The following is a 20,080-nucleotide window of genomic DNA, read 5'->3' as shown; positions in this document are numbered from 1 at the left end:
CGCGTCGTCAATCATCTTCATCATCGTGGATTTGCATCAAAGGCAATTAAACAACAAAAAGCCACCATAAATGTGTATTGTAATGTGTCTTCCTTGATCACTTCAGTTTGTTCAACTCTCACCCTCTTTTGTGTTGCTGTTGTTGTTGTTTTTTTCTTCTCCTTGTCAATTAATCAATTTTCCTCTTCTACATCATCATTAAACTGATAAACGCAACAACAACAAAAAACCATAGAGATATCAAATTTTATACATAAATTGATGACAATTGAGGGCGATTAAGTGCAGGCAGTTGATGATGATCCTCTTTGACTTTTTTTAATCTAATTTGCACTATTCAGCACTTTTTGTTATATCTTTACACTCAGTCTTATCTTCTTTTTCAAATTTCAGGAACTCCAGCATGAGCGTGATTCACTTCAAGAGAAGATGTCAGAGCAGATGCAACGCATATCAGCACTGCAGTCCCGTCTGGAGGAACAGCGCCATCGGGCGGAAGAACTACAACGCCAGGGAAGTAGTGATCTGAATATTCGTATCCACGATTTGCAGAATGAGGTGCTGAATTTGAAGGAAACCCTGGGGACACGGGACAAACAAGTGGCCAACCTTAAGAATCACCTGGAGAAAAGCAAAGCGGCCATAGACCGTTTGGAGGCTGAGCTAGCAGTTGGCTCGCACAGTGACCGAAGCCTGGTAGAACGCTTGGAAGGTGAATTGAAGATGAAAAACGCTGAAATTCAGCAGCTGAAGGAGAAGATTAAATCGCAGATGATCAACAAGCTGGCATTGCCTGATCTTATGGAGACAATGCTTGCAGATAAGAACGATGAGATTGACCATTTGCGAGAGCAGTTGGAGAAGAAGGAGAAAGAGTTGCAGGGAGTTTTGGAGCTGAATCTTAGTGAGGCCTCGAATAAGACAAAGAATGAAGGTGGAGCAAAGGTGAGTGCACGAACCCTCAGCGACATTGTGTCGATATCCGAGTACGATGAGCCTGATGTCATCCGTCGGGCTGTTGTTGATGTCGATACTCCACTTATGCTTCCCGAGGGAATGAGGCAGGGTGAGCTGACTATTGATGCCTCGAAAGAAGCTATAGCGAACCTCACCGAGAAGCGCACGGGTGATTTGGCTGTATTCAACTCACTCCACCCGGCGAGGACGTTCGAACATCCTCACTACTTCCAAGACCCATCACTGCTGGCCAATAAAACTGGAAGCACAATAACCCAAGCGATAATTCCTCGACACATTAACTTCTCTGAATTTGGTGACGATTCGAAGATCAAAGAATCCACGCCCAAGGTGACAGAAAACGAAGGAAAGACTCTTGCGGTCCAACTCAAAGCGGCTCAGTTGGAGGTGGAAGAGTTGAGAGCCAAAAATAACCAAATGGAAAGTGAAAAAGTGTCTGAGATTGATCGTTTGTCAAAAGAACTAGTGGAGGCCATTAATCAACTTCAGGAGCTTAAACAAAGCAGACTCAAACTTGAGAGTGAGATCGCTGAACTGAAAAAATCATTGCAGAGACGTGACCATGACTTTAAAACACTCGAGGAAGACTTTACGGAAGTTCAACTTCGCTTGGGTGCTGCTCAAGATGATTTGGAGAAGAAGACCAAGAACGAACAAAACCTTCAATCGGAAATAACTGCCAAATCCAGTCAAATCGATGAACTCCAGCGTGAAACCAAAGATAAGTCTGAACTTCTTACAAAACATGAAAAGAATCTTGCCAACTATCAACAAAACGAAGAGAAGCATCTTCTTCGCTTAGCTGAATTGGAAGATAAAATTCAATCCTTGTCAGAGAATTCCAAGGAAGCTGAAAAAACAGCCGAAGAACTCAATTCAGCTCGCGCTGAGCTAGCTGAAAAGATAATTTTGTATGAAAAATCAGTTCTTGACATTGCTGACTACCAGAAACAGTTAGACTTGTCTAAGTCGAACCTCAAATCCAAAGACAGTTCCATTGAAGAACTGAATGAGAAATTATTGGCGAGTGAAAAACGCATTACTCATCTCGAAGAACTCAATTCAGCACTCGAAAAGGAAATCGAAAAACTCCGAACGCAAACTAGTGAGAGCTCGAAACCCTTTTCGCTGGATGAGATCGCCCAACAGGTCGAGAAGGAGCTCAACTATTCGGCGCAGTTAGATTCAAATATTCTCAAGGCAATTGAGAGTGAGGAGGAAAACAACTTCGATGTGCACACGAAGAATGACAATGAGAAGTTAATTGAACGGGATCTCCTCAACCAATTAGAAACTTTAAGAGCGCAATTTGAGTTGGAGCGGCAACATGCTGATGAGATGCGAAAGGAACTCATCGAAGAGAAACAACACTCCCAAGACATCCAAGAACAGGATGTCGCTATCATTGAAGCCATGAGAACGCGGCTAGAAGGTGCTCTCGCCAAAGAAGAAGAATTGCATAAACTGCTCGATGATGAGCGTGATAAATGCGAAAGACTGATGACACAAATAACCGTCTTCCAAAGGTCTGAGGCGCGAAAATCTAGTGCCTTACTAAAGTCTCCCTCCGATTCACCAAGGAAGTCTCCAAGAGTAAGTGACTTCGAATCCGAGCTCGCTGACCGTCTGCGAAGTGAAATCAAACTCCTGAGTGCTCAAAACGAACGTGAAAGAGAACGTGCCACCGATCTTCAGAGGAATCTTGAGCGAGAGAGAAGTCGCTTCGACACTGAGCTCAACGATCGCATTGAATACAGTGAACGTCTGAAGAAGGAAATGGAAAAAGTAGCGCGAGATAAAGACATGGCCGAACAGGAAGTTGAACACCTCCAAGAACGTCTCACCTTGCAGTCACAGGAGATCGAAAGTCTAGAGGCTCGAATCGCAACTCTCCAAGAAGCCGAAACACGTCGTGCCAATCGAAGGGATCGCCAACGAGTTGAAAACACTCAAAATGCGGTTGAGCTTCAGGAACTCAAAGCCAAAATTCTAGCATTGGAGTCCGAGAGAGATCATCTTAACCAGACAGTGGCGCTATTACGCTATGACATCGAACGTGGTGCTCAACGTGAGGCTAAACTAGCAGAGGCTGTCTCAAATTCCAATGCCGAGGGATCAATTCCCCAGCAGTTTATGCAAAAAATGAAGGAAATCAATAATCTGCTGGCAGAGAATACCAAAGAAAACCGACAAATGACAGAAACAGTACAATTCTTGGTCGAAGAACGAAGATCACTCCAGAAGAAGTGCGAAGAACTTGAGAGTCAATTGGGAAACAACACCAATGTTGCGGAGTTGGAAGAAAGAGCAAACCACTTGCTCGGCAGGTACCTGAGGGTGGAGTCACATCGAAAGGCGTTGGTCTACCAGAAGCGCTATCTGAAGATCTCCCTGCAAAGCTATCAGGATAGTGAAGCTCAGATGATCGCTCAGTTACATGGAGGAGCTCATTGTCTGGCCCAGAAGAAACGAAGGAGATTTAAGTAAGTAAAGAAAGGGGTTTTTAGAAATCTGTTCGTAAATTATTTTTTTTTTTTGTAGGACTGTGGCTCTTGCTATCATCGCCATCCAACGGATGAAATTCATCGGAAGACTGTGGTTCACAGGAAAACGGATCGTCTCCAAATCAGTATTTACAATCACACAGCAAAAGTAAGTATCTTCGCTAAAGGTTAAGAAAAAAAAAACAAAAATGAATCCGATTCGACATTGATTGATTTCCTAGACGAACTCAGCCAATTGCGATCGCGTCTGCATCTACATCACCACCCTGCCGCGATACACCATCCTCTCAACAAAGTCCATTCAGTCTCACCGAAATGCCTCTGGGACGACCTCTGCAGGCACCCGGGATCATAGCTGATGCAGCACAAAAGTTCGACTGGTCACGCATGAAACATAAGCGTTCTACAAAAACAGCAACATTTGATTAATGACATTAAAACAAAAAGAAGATTATTTATAGTTCTAGTTTTAATTTTAAGACTTAAGATTTGTAATTTATTTTAATAGTTATCGACTAAATACGAGTATGGATGCCTGCCTATTACAAAGTAATTTTTAACTATTCTAATTTTAATATTATTTTAAATTAAATTATAAGCAAGTGGAATTGTATTTCCCTCCAGTATTTTGTAGATTCACATGTGGAATGTATGAATCACTTTGTGAATTGTGTTCTTGTATGAAAGTCTAATTTTTATTTGTAGCAATAAAATAATATTTATATTTAATTTTGTTCTAAGTTATTTTCTGTTTGTAATTTTTGTTTCACTAGTCAGATTTTCAGAAAGACATTTCTGTTTCTATGGTATTGGACCATTCGATCAATATCCTCATAATCAACACTATTTGATCCTTCCTTCAACTTTTAAATAAAACTAAAAATATCTTGTGCCTTAAATAAAAACATAAAACACCTATAGATTTTTCAAGATGCATTTTATCATTCAATTCAAAATATTTCGTCTAACAACCAGAAAAATATGACAAACTAAAAATAAAATACTCTCGAAAATAAAATGAAATTATCTTCAGCTCATTACTCTATGAATTTTTATAACAAATGAAGTCATTAGTTTCTTTTTTTCACATTTTTAAGAAAATTAATAAAAATGTATTTATAAAAATGTAAATTAAATTATTAAGTTAGTTCTAAGCAATTTAATAGAAAATAAGCACGTATTTTTGTTATTCTAGTTTTTGTGTAAAAGAAAAATAATATAATTCAAAATGTTTGTTTTACTTTTCGTTTTTAAGACAATAAGATAATAAAGAAAAGAAGTTATTTAAAACTTAAATTTGAGATCCTTTTTATTGTTTTTCATTAACATCGGAGTTGGAGAATTTCTTTGTGGTACTTGAGAATCTCAGAATGAATTTAAGATGGTTTGACATTTTTGACCAAAATCATTTTCATCAGCTTATATAGTTCTATAAAAACGAAAACACTGTAAATGCTTCTTTTATTGTAATGGCTTCTTTATTGAAATAATAATTAAGTAGGTAGGTAGAAATGGCGATCTCAAGGCAACCTAGTCTGAGATCCAATAAGCGCTGTAGTGCGCCGTTTTGATACCAAAAACTCGTTTGACCTGTGATAGAAAGGGAAAGATTTATAGAAAAGTTTCATAGCGATTATGTTAGAGCCATTTTGTCGCATTGAGAGAAAAGATTACGTCTCTAATCTTTGTCTCAGATAGCTCATCAAGTTCGTGAAAGAATGCTTTATCAAAGCATTTCATTCTAGTGTTTGCCAAAGCAGGACATTTACAGAGGAAATGGACTATCGTTTCACTTTCTCTTTGGTCACTACAACTACGGCAAAAGGTGTTGCAAGAGATACCCAACTTCTCTGCAAGAACTCCTATAGGTCAATGTCCGGTACAAACCTCAACAATCATTGCTATGTCTTGCCTTGGCCTGCATAGAAGATCGTTTGTACGGGTTTTATTAAAGGTGGGCCACATCTTCTTAGATATAATGCGGTTTGATTCAGTTTGGTAGATAGAATAGATTTTACCCTTCAAAGCACAAAGAGGAATGTTAACCATTTTTGCAAGTGAGCTATGAAGGGCCGATCCTTGCCTGGCTAGCTCGTCAGCCGGTTCATTTCCCACGATACCACTATGGCCCGGAACCCAGATCAGGGTGACACCGAGGTTAATATTCAGGTTCGCAAGCTCATCGCGACATTGTTGGACCAATTTAGATGAGGATATGGCCGAGTTAATGGCTTTGACAGCTGCCTGACTGTCTTTAAATATAGCCGCATTTCGGTCTTGGTTTGGGTTTTGTTTAAGTATTTTACATGCCTCCCTTATTGCCAGCAGTTCAGCCTGAAAAACACTAGCAAAGTCAGGAAGCCTAAAGGATTTGGCTATATTTAGGGACTCAGAAAAGATCCCAGAACCAACTCCACACTCCATATTTGAGCCGTCAATAAAGATGGTTGTGTCGAAACCTATCGACACGATGTCATCGTCCCAATCTTCTCTCGATGGGAAAATAACCTTAAAACCCTTACTAAGGCTCAAAGTAGGAGTGCAGTAGTCAGTGTCTACGGAGATAATATCTGAGGGAATCAATTTCGTTGTGTTGCTGTGACCATAAGGTTTTGACAACCAGCTGTTTGATTCCTTCAGCCTAATAGCGCTGCAGGAAACTATGTATTTAATAAAAAGGTCGATTGGTAGAAGATCTAAAATAACGTTTAAGGCGTCCGTTGGGCAAGTACGCATGGCCCCTGTTGTGTCCACGCAAGCAAGCTTCTTTAGCTTATCAATATTATAGGCTTTGCTAAGAGCAGGCCACCACACAATCGACCCATATGTTAAGATTGAACGTACTACGGCTGTGTACGTATATAAAATCATCTTTGACTGAAGTCCCCACTTTTTTCCAAAAGTTTTGCTGCAGGCGTAGATGGCAACACAGGCCTTCTTAATCCGTACTTCTATATTTAGTTTCCAGGTTAGTTTAGGGTGGAGTATAACTCCCAAATATTTTGCACTGGAAGACAATGATAGGATTTGACCGTTGAGTCGAGGTAGCGTGAAGGGCGGTACTTTAGTTTTGGTGGTAAAGAGCAACAGTTCAGTTTTACTTTGGTTAACTCCTAGTCCACAACTCGTGGCCCAGCTGCTAGCTTTCTTCAAAGCTGACTCCGTGATTTCACTTATCACAGAGGTGTACTTTCCTGACACCAATAGCACCAAATCATCGAATGAAGTCTTCTACACCGAACTTAACGAGTGATTCTTCTATGGATTCGGTAAGGACGTTGTTAAAAGCACCTTCTGTGTCTAAGAAGGTGGCAAGAGTAAATTCTTTATATTTGCCCTTAAGATAAGCATGCTACGAGCTTTCGAAAGGTCTTCCAACTAGGATTTCTCTAATATGGTAATCAAGAATGCGCTCCAAGGTTTTAAGCACAAAAGTTGTTAAGCTTATTGCTCTCAAATCCTTCTCGGATTCGTGACCTCGCCTGCCCACTTTCGGGATAAAAACTACTTTGACCTGTCTCACGAAATGGGCACATGTTTGAGAAGGAGACATCCTTTGAAAATTTGTTCCAGCCATGGAGCTGCCACATCATGCAACTTTTGAAGCATAACTGGCAGTATGCCATCCATGCCTGGGGATTTATACGGAGAAAAAGTATTGGTGGCCCACAAAATATTTTCTCTGGTTATAACGGAATTGACTTGCTCCACACGAGCTACGTTGAGGTCTGTGGTTTCAAGCGGTTCGGGGTTATCACTCTCGCAACCCGGAAAGCGCGTCTTCATCAGTAGCTCAAGAGATTCGGCTGGAGAGGCTGTCCAGGTTCCATCAGGCTTTTTTAGAAATGAAGGATTACAATGTTCCTTCGATAAAACTTTGCTGAGCCTTGCAGAGTCTTTTATGTCTTCGATTGATTGACAGTATTCTCTCCAGCCTTGTCTTTTGGCTGATGACAGGGCTTGCTTGTAAATTTTAAGAGAGTCTTTATACGGTTGGTAAAACTTATGTTTGTGGCAGATATTGAAACTTGTCCTCGTCATTTTCCTAAGACTGGACAGTTCTTCATTCCACCAATAAGGAAGGGTTTTACGGCTATATTTAACTGGGCAAGAAACTCTTAAAGCTTTACTTGTAGAAGTTTCAAAGATTTTCACCTTTGATTCAAGGTCTCCTATCGATTCAGTGAGATTCGGTAAGTTGCTTAGTTTGGAATTCGCAATTTGACTGAATTTCGTCCAGTCAGTTCTTTTGGGATTTCTGTAAGGCGGAGGGTTTTTCGACTCGAAATTAATTTGAAAAAGAATCCACTTGTGATCCGAAAACGAATTCAAAGGGGTAACTCTCCAATTCTCCACTAATAAGTTACAGTTGTTTACTAAAGTAACATCCTCCCATCCATCATAATTTTCCGAGCTCGTAAAGACGAAAGTGGGAGTATTGCCTCTGTTCTGTTACAAATGGTTCAATAATAAAATCAAAAAGTGACTCACCTCGTTCATTGATCTCAGAACTTCCCCAAAGGGTATGCCGAGCATTTGCGTCGTCTCCGATTAGAAGGTTTGCCTTTTTGATTTTAGCTTCGGTTATGATTTTGCACACCTCCTCCGGATGTGATGGTGAATTATGGGCAGAGTAAAAAGAGGCATACAGCAAACCCTGTGTATTCTTATCTTCAAATCTGACAACTGTCAGATCGGGAGTGCTAAAATTTGGACATAAAAACATTTTAAATGTTTCTTAGCTAAAATACAAGTTCTGGGATTACCTTGGTCTTGATCTGCGGTCTTATAAAAGAGATCCTAATGGTTTTCTTTTAGGCCTAGCATCTTGAGGTCGTTTATCCACGGTTTTTGGATGTCGAAGTAAGGCGATTCACTCGGACGAATAAAATCATTTTCTAATAGTTCTTGGACATTATTTTGAATGATCTTCTTATCCGCATATGACATTCTTCGTGAAGCGTAACTTATAGATACTCGTATATCGGAAGTAAGATGTATTTTCATCTTGTAATCGTGTTCAATCGTTGCTATTTTATCATTGTCTAAATAATCTGAGCGAATGATTCCTAAAATTATATTTTTTTGAACGGAACTCAGATCTCGGTTAATATTATACTTTTCGGAATCATTTTCAAATACATTAATGGCATAAATATCAGGCACTTAATGACTATCATTGTTATCAGGTTTATCACTAACCATTACGCATGCGCATGATAGCTTTAATTAAATAATCAGGAATTACATAAATTTTGATTGGGTTTGGGTAACATCACGGAAGGTAACATTTATTTTAATTTTACCATAATGGGTCCAAACTGCACTTCTTTGGGAACAGCAGATCGTTTAATCAAACTAATTGCACTACCGGTATCGAAAAGAGAAACAAGTGCATTACAGTGTGCAACAGAACTCCTAGGCATAAAACTAACACTTACGTTATTTATTTCATCAATATGTGTTAATTTGTTGGGAATCAGAACCAAAAAGATGATGAAAAATGTCCAACACCAGAACAATTGTAGCAAAGAGTCGGTTTAGGATACGTATTAACATTATTTCGAATATTCTTTCCAATTATTGAAGACGAAGTCGCAGGTTTTAAATCAATTGAATGAGATACATTTACGTGAGCGGAATTCATATCACTTAATTGAGAATAGCGGTGAGATAATTGTTTTAATTCATCAAGATTTCAAGCAGGATATAAAACAGCTATGTTATTTGAACGATCGCGAAACACAACGATTATAAATTGAATTGTTTGACGTTCATCGATATTCGCACGGGAAACCAGTTCTTGGATTTTCAAAATACGAAAATACTCGTATATCCCATGATGGATGATTTTAAAGAGTTGAACGTTATTTTTCGCATTTTGTCAATTACATCGGAAATTGAGTAATTATGACCAAAATTTGTGGGAAATTTGCCACGGAATTCTTCATAAGTCTTGGAGTTATCGATACGAACGAATAATTCTGCAACGGAATCTTGTTTCATAAGACGACGGATACATTTAAAGAATGTATAATCTCCATGAACTGATTCACAAGTTCGCTAAAAAACATCCAACCACATTTTAGCATCATATGAGTCTATTATATTTACGGAAAGGAATAAAAGCCGCTTTACCTTTTCTGATTGCACTCTTTATTACGATTGACTTAACACTAAGTCTTAACTTAAGTTTAAGATAAATTCACCACACAGGATATGCGCTAGCTAAGTGTTTAACGAAAGATTACAATCAGGGATATCTATTATTTATGAACACAACAGAGTCATCCCCAGAATAATCTGAAATAGAATATTTTATATCTTTGAAAGAAACTTGTAAACTGTTGCCATTAATTGATGAACTAGCTTCTTCTAAAAATCTTAATTCGTTGCGTAATGTTAGCGATTTTTTCGTTTTTCTGATAATCGAATTTCCTTCCAACACAAGCTTCTTCGTCATCCAATTGCGTAGTGTTGCTCGGAATCAATATATTAGACTGAACGTCTTGTTGCTCGGAATGTCCAAGAATTTCACTATTTTCTGTCCTTTCATCCTGTTCGGAAGTTGTTGACAGCTCAGGAACCACGAAATTTTCGAAATTCATCCCATTAGGTTTTGTAAGCTCAGTATAAAGGTCTCGCAGCTGACATATGATTGCACTTAACGGAACTTCCTAATACTTGGCTTCACGCAAATCACACCAAGCTAGAAGATCACTTTTATTCATTCTTGACATATCCGGAAAATGGTACTGGTTTTTTTTACAACTGCAACTAATCCCACTTCTGATGTTGTAAAGGCTTCTTTTATTGTAATGGCTTCTTTATTGAAATAATAATTAAGTAACAAAGTCTGTTAATATTCAGCTCAAAAATAATAAAAGTAATTGAAAACATCAAAATAATAATTTTTATAAAGAGATGCTCTAAGGTTTTTTAGATTACATACAAGTAAAAAGTAAAGTACTTTTAAGACCAATTTCGATTTTTCAAATATAGCATGCACAAAATTTTATTGAATCAATTATTCAGTAAAGTGAAGTCTATCTGTGGTACAAACCTTGACATGAATACCTTTCATCGAGCCACCGAAAGACGACGTTCGGAAAATACAAAAAGTTACTATCACAATTTCCAACTATACTATTTCCAACATCCTCTTCTCTATTATGTAGCGCCACATAAGCTTTTGGTTCATTCCACAGATACCAATACCGCTGGAGGTAGGTGTTCTCTCGTGCTTCCAATAGTAAATTTCGTATTTAATGCCCGACAATTTGCCATTTCCAGAATGCACCAAAGGACAAACACACAAAAGCGACAAAAACAAATCGCATAAACCGCAGCCCAGGATAACATGGATTTGCCAGGTGAAAGTTGTACAAAACGTGAGCAAACAATCAAATCAACAAAAGACCGGACGGAGGATTATGTGGGTCATCGCCACGTTCTTTGTTTGTTGTTTTCTGTTTTATTTTTATCGAGAAAGGACACGAGAATGAGAACGAGATGATGATGATAGTGGTGCTGATGATGGTTAACCATGGTCCTGATGGTCCTGGCACTAATGCATCCTTGGCGCATTATGTGATATCATGAACAGAAAAAAAAGGACAAAACTAATTAATACCCAACACGACACGAAGTACACAAGTGAATAAAGTGTAAAACTGAATAATGGCTGCGGCCGGCGTTGGGGTTAAGGATAAAAAGCGTAGACAGCTTATCTGAAGGAAATGTCATCTCATCAAGAACATCATTTCTGTGTGCTTTTTTCTCTATTTTTTCTTCTTGCAGCTGGAGCTGATGCTTTGCTTAGAGAGAGGCACACTCTTCCATGAGTTATGCCCTTTTTTAAGATGAGGCTACTTCAATTACGGATATTACATTGCCTCTGTTTAATCCTCCTCTTCCTCGCCCTCCTAATAAATGATGAAGGGTGGTTAATCTAATAAAACGAAAGCCAACAACAAAAAGGTCAACAAGATATATGAATTCTTAGTTCTACATAAACCAACCAATTATGTTTATTACCCTCCCTCTCGTTCTTCCCTTTTTTGTTGTAAAATAATATTTGCTTTTCGATTTTCAATTCGAACACCAATTTTGGCTTTTAGTCGATAGGCACGTGGGATATAAAGTTATGTATTTGCTGAACAAAAAAGGGATAACATGGGATTATAAAATTGAAAGGATAATGGGATTTTTGGGGAACTGGGTTATTTTTATGATAAATTTTACAAATTTCCTTCGTGTTCTTTGGTGTGGGGTTGGTGTTGGTCGTAGTCGTCGTCTCGGTAGGATGTGAAGGGTTCAAGAATCTGGTTAGAGTTTTTTCTTAAGCATTTTCGTTCGGTTATTGGATTTTTATCGAAAATATTCATATACATACATGAGTGTCAAAAAAGGTTATAATGGAAAGTTGGCTGGAAGATTTAAATCTGGGATGATCTCGATTATGTTTTTTTATCGTCATGAAGTCAATCGTTGGCCTTTGAACTAAGAATAGATGGTTGGGAACAGCACGTTGATAGAAGATGAGCGTTTTTGGTGCTTATTAAGAAAGAAAAAAATTGTTGGTTTGATTTTTGAAAACAAAGACTTGAAAGTTTATTGAACCAATAGTGAAAACTTTGGGAATGAAACAAAATCTTTTTGAATAAGCAGGTATGTTGAAGATTTTTGTACTCTGGATTTTTATAATTTTTTAAAAAACTGAGACACAATATGAACTCTAGGGCGAATACATATTTTTAACTTCCCATATTAAGTTATTGTAATGGGTCCGATTTGTCAAATTGAAAATTTTGACATTTCTCGACGTTTCAAGGTCCCTAGAGTCGAAATAAAAGATTTTTAGAAAGATGTCTGTGCGTGCGTGTGTACGTACGTTTGTACGTCCGTACGTTCGCGACGTTTTTTCCGTCGTCCATAGCTCAAGAACCAGAAGAGATATCGACTTCAAATAAATTTTGTTATACAGATAATAAGGCAGAAAGATGCAGAAATGGCTTTCAAGAAAATTGCGTGTGTGGTTTTTTTACCATAGCTGTTTGAAAAAAAGGTGAAAATTTTGGTTAACCTTAAATATCTTACGAACCAAAAACGCTAGAGACTTGAATTAAATTTTATATAATATATTGTAACATGATACCAAACCGGTATATTTTTTGAAAAAAATCAATATAACGGTTTTTTTTTTTAAATCACTAAAACTGAAAAAAAAATTTGTCACCTCCAAAATTTTATGACTCAAATATGTTTTCATCTCTTAAATAATTTTATGCAACGAAGAATAATGTTTTCGACATCTGATAAAATTTTGAATAAAATCTAATTGACAGTTTTTTTATAAAAAATAAAAATCTAAAAAAAAACATTACTCAAAGTTCGTAAAAATTGAATATCGATTCAAATACCTTTTCAAAAACTTGAAATTTAGGCTTCAAGCTTATTTTATCTTATAAGAAATATTGTTTTCAACATTTTTAAAAATGTTGAGAAAAATCTTAATGACAGTTTTTTTAGAAAAAATAAAAACCTAAAAAAAAATGTATAAAAGTTGGTAAAAATTGATTTTCGACTCAAATATCTTTTCAAAACTTTGAGATATTGCCTTTAATTTACTTTTATCTTTCATTTTACGTGACTTGTCATCAATGAAGCTCACAAAATAGCTACCACCTCCAGCTCAAGCTGTCCTCATCGGACAACAGATGTCTGTATGGACTAAATCAAGGATTCCCTTACTCCTGCTGAGTGATTTCTTAGGAAATGGTTGTTCGCTAATTTTGGCCTTTGCACAAACTACACATTCAAGATGATTTTCACTACCGAGCTTGAGACCTAGGACCATATTCTTCGTAGAAAGTTGTTTTAAGCTGCTTCCATTCAGATGCCCGAATCTTTCGTGCCATCTATTAAAAGAACTTGGATTCATTTCCTGAGTCCTCAAACTAAATGTTAACTCATGGCTCACACCACAAACAACGTACAAATCTTGACGTTTTTTAGCTTTTAATACTACTTTATTGTTTTGGCCTCTTACAATTCCAAAATCTCTACCAAATTCAACTGCATGTCCACTAGCCGTAATCTTACTCACTGATAAAAAATTCCCCCTCAATTCGGGAATAAAGAAAACATTTCTCAGCGTTACGTCACAATCATCAGTACTAATTCGAACCGTTCCTACGCCACTGGATGTAACACACACATCTGTTGCGAGTTCTACTGGTGTCCTAGGAGCATCTTCTAAAGACGAAAACAGATTTTTATCACAGCACATATGAGATGTGACACCGCTGTCTATACACCATTCGTTTCTACCCAAAACTCCATTTCCATAGGCAGTATTAGAAACTATGCCAAAAGCTGCCTCGTTCCGGTTGCTCATTGATGCGGTGCATTGAGAAGCGAAATGACCTCGAACACCGCATTTAAAACATTTGCCACGTTTGTTTAGTTTTTTATCCAAATTGCCTTTTTTTGAATGTTGAACTGGACCTAGCTTTGATTTTGCTCTTATAGCTAACACATGCTGACTACTGCTACTCACGTGCTCTTTGTCCCTATCATTTCTCCTTTGTTCCTCCTCTGTCAATTTAACCTTTAGAGAAGCCAACGTGGGCAATCTATCGCGACTCTCAATAGCTACTATAAAATTCTCGTAATCATCAGGAAGACTACAAAGCAACATTATGGCAAGTAACTCATCTGGCATCTTAACATCGATCTCATAAAGCTTCTCAACAGTAAGGCAAAAATTATTGATATGGGCAGACATAGATTGCCCTTCATGCATTTTATTTGATAATAATTGCTTGAATAAACTTACTTGTCTGGCTGGTCCAGATGGCTTATGAATCGATGCAAGAATGTCCCATGCCTGCTTTGAACTTCTGCTCTGCTTTACGTGAATGAGCTCTGATGGTTTCACGCTGAGTAGGATTGTCGAAAGCGCCTTACTATCCGATTTGTCCCACTTGGTTTTTTCCTCCACAGTAGCATCTTCCTTGAGTTTGGTCTCACCGCTAACGTACTCCCAGAGATCACAATGCACGAGCACGCTCTTCATCAAAACCTCCCATGCACAGTAGTTATCTTTATCAAGTTTCTCTATTTGATATAATGATGCCATGATTTTTAATTTAAGAAAATAAGTGATATACGACAAACGCAAAAAAATTATTTTGAAACTAATTGAAATAAAACTATTAATTTAGATAGAGTTTTGTTCTTAAAAAAAAATGTGACCTGGGCCCATAACCTGTTAGAGTTTAAAAAATTAAAACAGTCCACGATTTAACAACGTTATAAAAGCTGTACTTTATTCAAAGAAGTATATATTGAGAGTGATTAACATAACATAAGAAAATAAGAAAAAAGCAAATACTCTAGAATTGCATTGCTATATAATAGACTTGAATTTAGACTTTTATAGACAGCGCACAGTAGTGCTTAAAAAAAAGTTATGAATTATGTATAACATAATCAATCGTGTGGTTTTCAAACTGGCAATACTTTTTGACAGCTGTCACTTGAATAATGGTAAACTGGGTTTACCATTTCATAATACATAAATAGATAAGATAAGATAAATAAATTGTATTTTCTTAAAAAAATGGTTATAAAAACAAGATAATGCTGGTGTTCAAAAATGCTGATGTTGTAAAAACAAGATTTATTGTTTCAGCTTCTAGAAAAAATCTCCGGAATAAATTGAAAATAGGACAGATGCTTACGAAGTGGCAGGTGTTCTCAGCTGAATCAAGATTATGTGCATAAACCAACAGTGCCATGCTGAAGTGCCTTAGCATTCAAGTTAAGTAATCCACACCTCGTTCTTAAGATCATACTTTTTTTTTCTCGTGAATTTAAGTCACTAAAATAGTATGGTACCTCTGTGTATGATACATTGCTATATTCATCGTAAAATTGCAATTGCAAAGCACGTTCGGTAGAATCTTTCCACTTTTGTTCTTTTAGTTTAATCAAAAGCATGTTGTGGGCATGTTTCCAATCAAAATTAGTTGCTTCATAGTTGACAACGAAGCCCGTGGAGCGGAAAAGGCCTGATCATTCTTGAGCCCAATAAATATTTTTGCGAAGTATTGCGGATGAAAGAATGGGCGGTAATCTAGAGCTGGGTAGACTGAAAACTTTCCGCAAATATTTCAAATGTATTTCAAGGGAAGTAAGAAACGCTTTTGGAAGACCGGTTTCAATGTTTATAACGTAGTTTGCTGTATTATCTGGTACCTTGAAGTTTTTCACATTGTATGCAATATTTTTACGCCCATACTTGAGCACAGTAATAAATAATTGATCTGGCGGCTGAGTCATTGACTTTAAACTTAGCTGAATGTGGCACTTACTTATTTTAAAGGAACTTAGACCAGGTTGTGTTGATTGCATTTTTTGATGTTGCAAGCATCTTTGTCAGATGTTCAGTTCAAGTCATAATATTAAAGGGTGTCCCAAAATTAACGCAAGATTTGAATTAAATAGAAAACGCCGTTTTTAGTCTTTTGATAGTTATATTAGTATTGACTCGTAAAGTACATAGGATAGGGTTATGTATGGAATAACACATCGGACAAATGACCTCCACGGCTTTGCATGCACATGCGCACTCTTTTGTTAAAATTTTCCATGACGATTCTGCATAAATGTGGCTGAATTTCGTTGATGCAGCGTTGAATCTCCTCCTTTAATGCACGGGTGGTTGTGGGCTTGTTAACATAGACTTGTGATTTCATATAACCCCATAAAAAGAAGTCTAATGGTGTTAAATCACACGATCTAGAAGGCCAATTTTGATCACCGAAACGAGAGAGTACACGACCTGGAAATGTCTCATGCAGTAATTGAATTGTTTCACGGGCTGTATGACATGTGGCACCGTCTTGTTGAAACCACATATTGGACACATCAATATCATCCAATTTTGGCAGAAAGAACTGTGTAATCATGTCGCGATATCGAGCACCAGTAACAGTCACTGCTTGACCAGCATCATTTTCAAAAAAATATGGCCCAATTATGCCTCCAGCCCAAAATCCACACCATACAGTCACGCGTTGTGGATGCATTTGTTTTTCGACAATCACATGTGGGTTCTCCCAACCCCAAATGCGGCAATTTTGGCGATTGACAAAGCCATCAAGATGAAAATGTGCTTCATCGCTTAGGATGATTTTGCTCGAAAAATCAGGGTCCAAGCTTTTGAAATATTCTTTAATAATGAAGACACGTTGTTCTATCGTGTAACGCTCCATTTTTAATAACCCTATACTGTTAGCTGTCAAATCGCTTTTTTCAGGGTTGCCAACACTTCACTGCTTAAATGGCGGCAAATTCAAATCTTGCGTTAATTTTGGGACACCCTTTATATGTAAGGACGACGCCAAGATATTTATATTGGTTTGTTATTTTTACTTCTACACCTTAGAAATTCCATTTTTCACTAAATGCTCTTCGGTCCCATTACTAAAATTATCAATTTCAGATTTCTAAAGCTTAACTTCAAGGTTCCATTTATTGCAATAGCTGCTGAACTTGTTTATAAATGTTTGAAGTAAAGCTATACTCTCAGCCCAAATTAAAATATCATCAGCATACAGAAGAACATTTATACCGATTCCTTCCACATGTATTCTGATGGAGGGTTCGGAATGTAGTTAATTTTAGAACAAGATAAAAAGCAGAGTGCTCAAAACGCACCCTTGTTTAACGCCTTCGCTCGTTCCAGACGGCGGCAATAGTATGTTTGATAATTTTAACCGAGATGCCCAATGTAATAAGTTATAAGAGCTTCTTTGTTAATATTTTCGAACGCAGCTTTTAAGTCTACGAACCAAGTATACAGTTTTTTTCTGGCTTAGTTGCAGCTGAATAAGGCATGAAAGATTGAAAATCTGATTAATGGTACTATAATCTTTTCGATATGCAGCCGGGAAGTTATTGAGTATATTGTTGTTTTCGATCCAAGTAGTGAGGTGGTTTAGAAGAACTGAGGTAAATTTTTTGTAAAGGGTATCTAAAAATGAAAGCCCACGATAGTAAGATACAAGACTAGCGTCTCCTTTTTTAAAGAGCGGAAAGATTCTGTTTCGTAGATTCTTTTCAGCAAAGTATGAACCTCTCCAATAAAAGAATTACTCGCATTTTTATAAAATTCATATGGGATGCCGTCTATACCCGGAGCTTTGAATATAGACGTACTTCAAAAGAACGTTTGCAAGTCATGCAAATTGAAACTTTTGGGGAACGCATTATCTCACGTCTCGCGTGGGTCTTTGGCTTGCCTCCAAGATCGTGTGAAGTAAAAGGCACTGAACTATATTATGTGCGGTTATGTGAAGTCGCCTGTCTATGCAGATAATCTCGAGACGATTGAAAACTTGGAAAAGAATATTTTTTTTTTATATTATACGCGCACTCAAGGGGATATGAATACCCTTATCATGATAAATCACAGTGCGAGCAATTAAGAAGGGAGGATAGGATTAGAAAGGAGATACCGATGCACATTGGTTTTGAATGTCTGCATATTGTAATGAGTGGGAAACATTGAGTCTGGTAAAGCTTTCCACATTCGTGTGGTGCGACTGAAGAAAGCATCTCTGTACTTTACAGTACGTCCGAAATTATGCTCAAGGGTAAACTAAAAGCATTCCTAGAAGAACGGGTATTACCGTTGAATTGTTTGAGGGGAGGAATGCAACTGGCTATTTCATTAGAGCATTGACTATGAAAGTAGCGATAAAATAATGACAGGCATGAAACCTTACGACGGTGCTCGAGAGATACAAAAGTTTCAGTAAGACAACGGTCACCTATCATCCTTAGAGCTCTCTTTTGACTTCTGTCTAGGAGACTCAAGTAGGTTATATGAGCACCTGCCCAGATATGGGAATTGTACTCGAGTTTCGGACGAATATAGGCTTTATAGATTATAGCCAGATCAGTAGGAGTAAAAAACCTCTTGCACCTTCGAAGAAAACCTAAACACTTAGCAGCATTTTTGGCGATGTCAAATATGTAATCACTCCGCAACAAGTGGTTTGTGATGCACATACCTAAGACTGAAAGCTGTTCAGTTTCCTCGATGCAAGTACCACTCATGGATAGTGGCATAGGGGAAAGGTTACGCTTTTGTGACAGTAGACAGCATTGAGTTTTCGAAGCATTAAATTCTACACGGTTTTTGATTCCCCATTGGACAATGCTGTCAAGATCAGAATTTAATGAGCTCATCATACGCTGCCGTTGGTAGTCCACATCCGAAGAACAAGGATGAGAATCTAGAAACGAATATGAAAAGCTGAGGGTACTGTCATCAGCGAAACAATTAAGTGGGTTAGAAGTTTCATACAAAAGATCATTTATAAAAATAAGGAAAAGTGTCGGAGACAAAACGAAGCCCTGAGGCACACCAGCGTTTATTTTGTGGATATCAGATTTGAACCCGTCCAAGACTACTTGAATTGAACGGTCCGAAAGGTAATTTTTAACCCAACGAAGAAGGGATTCATCAAAACCAAATGCACGCATTTTCGATAAGAGAGCTTCGTGCCAAACTCTATCAAATGCCTTTGAAATATCAAGTGCAATAATCTTACTTTCTCCAAAACGATGTGAAGATTTGTTCCACTGTTCGGTGAGATAAACCATGAGATCACCAGTGGATCTATTGCAACGAAAGCCATACTGCCGGTCATTAAGAAGCTTCCGTTCTTCAAGATATTTCTTAAGCTGAAAATTGATCAGTGTTTCCATGACCTTGGAAAGAAGGGACGTAAGTGCAATTGGACGATAGTTAGATGGTGAGGAGGATTCGCCTTTTTTAGGAAAATGCTGGACAAATGCAGTTTTCAGTCCACTCGGAAAGTGACCTGTAGCGTAGGACAGATGGAAAAGCTTACGCAGTGGTTTTGCCAGCGTTGAAGAACACCTCTTCAGAACAATAGCGGGGCAGCATCGAATTAACAGCAAACTGTGCTGCAAGCAAATTGGCTTTATCAATCGCGCTTACGTAGGGAGTGTCATTATAAACGAGGGTAGGAACTGACGATGACGTAGTGTTGCACACATTTTTTACAAATGACCAGAAAGTTTTACTACCATTGGGACATTGTAGTATTTTTTGCCGTAATTTCTGGTCATGCAAAAATTTAATGCGTCGTATATGTCCGTTATTGCTGACATAAGCCAAAAATTACACGAACAAAAGATTGGAAAATTGTGAATCTCGCCTGGAATTTCTTAGAGTCTACCGCGGATTCAAATTGACCTACATCATCCTGTCAACATAATGGCAAAGCCCTATCTTTATAATAAAGCTAAATTTAAGGCTTAAATTGAATGCGTTTTATTTCTTATTGATAACCGCACGTCTAAAAAATCAATCTTGATTATACCAAGCAAAATGATAAGAAACATAGATTTGTTGTTTTTTGAAGAAGAAGAAAAAACCTAATGAAAAAAGTAAGACAACTGCGCAATAGTATTTTAAAACAACTCCAATACCTGAGAATTGCCTGAAGATTTGGAAGAAAGAAAATGGTTTTGTCCTTAAAATTCTTTTAAGA

At 37.6% G+C, this 20,080-nt stretch overlaps 1 protein-coding gene across 7 annotated transcripts in view; it reads left to right on the top strand.

The window, feature by feature from the left end:
• The window catches only part of LOC129941348 (A-kinase anchor protein 9), a 97,188-nt gene extending 93,272 nt beyond the window's left edge, over window positions 1-3,916 (top strand). For 5 of the 7 annotated variants that reach the window (XM_056049951.1, XM_056049950.1, XM_056049947.1 and 2 more), the window contains 3 exons: window positions 394-3,461; window positions 3,520-3,630; window positions 3,704-3,916. In XM_056049951.1, coding sequence (XP_055905926.1) covers window positions 394-3,461; window positions 3,520-3,630; window positions 3,704-3,911 — 3,387 coding nt within the window. In that variant the 3' untranslated portion in view covers window positions 3,912-3,916. Of the gene's footprint in view, window positions 1-393; window positions 3,462-3,519; window positions 3,635-3,703 lie in introns of those variants that run through there. The other 2 variants (XM_056049952.1, XM_056049953.1) reach the window with 1 other exon arrangement.
• Window positions 3,917-20,080: the final 16,164 nt, after the last annotated feature.

This window comes from Eupeodes corollae, chromosome 1, assembly GCF_945859685.1.
Source record: "Eupeodes corollae chromosome 1, idEupCoro1.1, whole genome shotgun sequence".
Lineage (NCBI taxonomy): Eukaryota > Metazoa > Arthropoda > Insecta > Diptera > Syrphidae > Eupeodes > Eupeodes corollae.
Note: the sequence above shows the minus strand (reverse complement) of the source record. Positions and strands in the feature narration are given on the sequence as shown.